The 2,124-nt window shown below is 49.6% G+C and overlaps 1 protein-coding gene across 1 annotated transcript in view; it reads right to left on the bottom strand.

Annotated features, from left to right (window-relative positions):
• SLC25A30 (solute carrier family 25 member 30) overlaps positions 1-2,124 on the bottom strand; it is a 17,865-nt gene that overhangs the window by 12,160 nt on the left and 3,581 nt on the right. Inside the window, exons 3-4 of the mRNA XM_023521804.1 lie at positions 1,216-1,310; positions 271-372 (exon numbers count right to left, since the gene is read on the bottom strand). Of these exons, the coding sequence (XP_023377572.1) occupies positions 271-372; positions 1,216-1,310 (197 nt within the window). The remainder of the gene's footprint in view (positions 1-270; positions 373-1,215; positions 1,311-2,124) is intronic.

The raw sequence follows: 2,124 nt of genomic DNA, 5'->3' as shown, positions 1-2,124 counted from the left end.
GAGATGTTCAATGAAAAATATAATTCAAATGCATCCAAGCCTAAATTGTTTTTTTCTGCTTAATCACCCAAAACCTCATCTCTAAAATGAGCTCTCCTTTTGAGATCATCTGTATCAGTGGCAAATGTACCCACTGGATATTTATGCTAGAGTCCTCATGGCATTTAAATTATAAACAGATTCACACACACCGAGTATGTGATATCTGCAGATTTTCATCATCTGCATGTTGTTCTCAATAAGAAAACTTGGGGTGTGCCTAAAAGATACAGGGAGCACTGCTTACTTTCAAAACGTCAGTTGGATTGGCGATGGCCGATGATATGACCCCAGAGAGGATTCCGCAGACCACATTTATCAGAAGGGTCTCATCTGTAAAGAGACATATTATTCGGTTTTCCATATACCAGAGCTCCTCGGGGAACTCAAGTACAGGTATAACTCATTTACCTACATTTTCCTCTAGAGAGAATGGAGAAATGTATGCGTCATGAATGAAACAATTTTAAAGAATTAGGAATGTTGCTGCCTAAAGGGATTCTGCTTCACAAAACTTCTTGCCATCTAAAAAGGAATGGGAATCGTCACACAAAGTAGTACCCATGTGCCACCCTGTATGTAAATGCTGGCCCTGCAGTGACTGACATGAGGTGGGTCTGGGGAAGGATGAAAAGTCTACTGTGAGGCTAAAGCGGGGATGAAGTTTCCAAGCTCATCGGACATACTTAATCTGAAGCATCTCAGCTCCTGTTCATGGTGCTCACACAACAGTTGGCTGGTGCTCGTCCCATTGTAAAAAAAGACCAAGTTCTATGGGTTGAAGCGAAGTCGCGGAGTCGACCAGCGACACGGCATGAGAACTCGGTTCTTAACCCTGAGACAGGTATTCGCCGCTTTCCTGAAATATCGGTGGTGATTCCTCTGACTTCAGAAAACTTTAAGTTGGCTGAACTATAACGACACATCCTCTAGTCTAGGCATTTTAGAGATGAGGATGACTAATTAAAATGTTTGCTCCTTTTAACTGTTACTCCCCCAAATTCGGCTGATAACTGACCTGCTTTCAGCAGAATTAAAGTAAACTTTACACCCAGAGTTCTCGGCAGCAGCGGTAAAGTCACGAAGAAGTTGAAGAAACCCTGACGCAGAGCCACTTGAGTAAGAAAATGAACGACCCGCTTCCTGTCCCCAAGCGGAGAAGGGCTCCCTGCTCACCTTCCGGGCACCCCACGAACGCCCGCTTCAGGCTCTGGTAAGTGCCGATCTTGATGGTGCCGTAGGAAGCCTGGCGAAGGGTCGCAGGCGCGATCCTGTCGGAGCCACGCACGAGGGACAGAAAGTCCAAAATCACTTAAAATCCGCCGGGAGACCCACGCCAAGAGTTACAGCCACACGTTCGCCTCCCAAAATCGAACTACACCGAAATGGATTTCTTCAAATTGAAAATCCAACAAAAATGGAGCGTTTCAAAATATATGTAGGTGTAACACAGGAAGGATGTAAACGCTTGAGCAAATGATCAGCTCGCACGTGAACGCTCAGCCCCCTACATTTATTCTCAGTGAACGCCCAGGAGAACGGGTGGGTGGTTCTACTTGTCCACTCGCGGGACAAGGGATCGACTTTCCTCCCTCAGCACCAGCGGCCCGATGAGATCGGGCCTCCGGAAGCTTCTACCGCTCCTGCACTGCTCTCTGGAGCTCACCTCTCCCTCCCTGGGGCCCGTCCAGTCACCTCCTCTCCCTCCCTCCACCCTTCCTGACCCCAGACCCACGCGGTGGCATTTACACATCCCCAGTCTCTTTCCGTACCTCGTACTTTCTTCTCGAATTGCAAGCTGGCTCCCTCCACCCTCTCCATCAAAACAGGTGGCCAACTGACATCTCTGTTGCTAAACCAAATGATGCTTTTCGACTAGCAGCTTCCACAACACCGTGCAGTATCTGCCCCCGTCCACTGCGCCACCTGCAGCTGCCTCCTCCCCGAGCTGCCGTCCCACGCCCTCTCCCTTCTCTGTCCTCTGCGGCACCCCGCCTCTGCCGCTGTCCCAGGGGCTCCCCAGAACGCCGTCCTACGCTTTCTTCTCTCCCTGCTCCACACACTGCCTGGGTGCGCGCGTCTGCG

This window comes from Pteropus vampyrus, unplaced genomic scaffold (assembly GCF_000151845.1).
Source record: "Pteropus vampyrus isolate Shadow unplaced genomic scaffold, Pvam_2.0 Scaffold317, whole genome shotgun sequence".
In the NCBI taxonomy this organism is placed as follows: domain Eukaryota; kingdom Metazoa; phylum Chordata; class Mammalia; order Chiroptera; family Pteropodidae; genus Pteropus; species Pteropus vampyrus.
The sequence above is the reverse complement of the archived record's forward strand: the minus strand, read 5'-3'. Positions and strand labels throughout refer to the sequence as shown.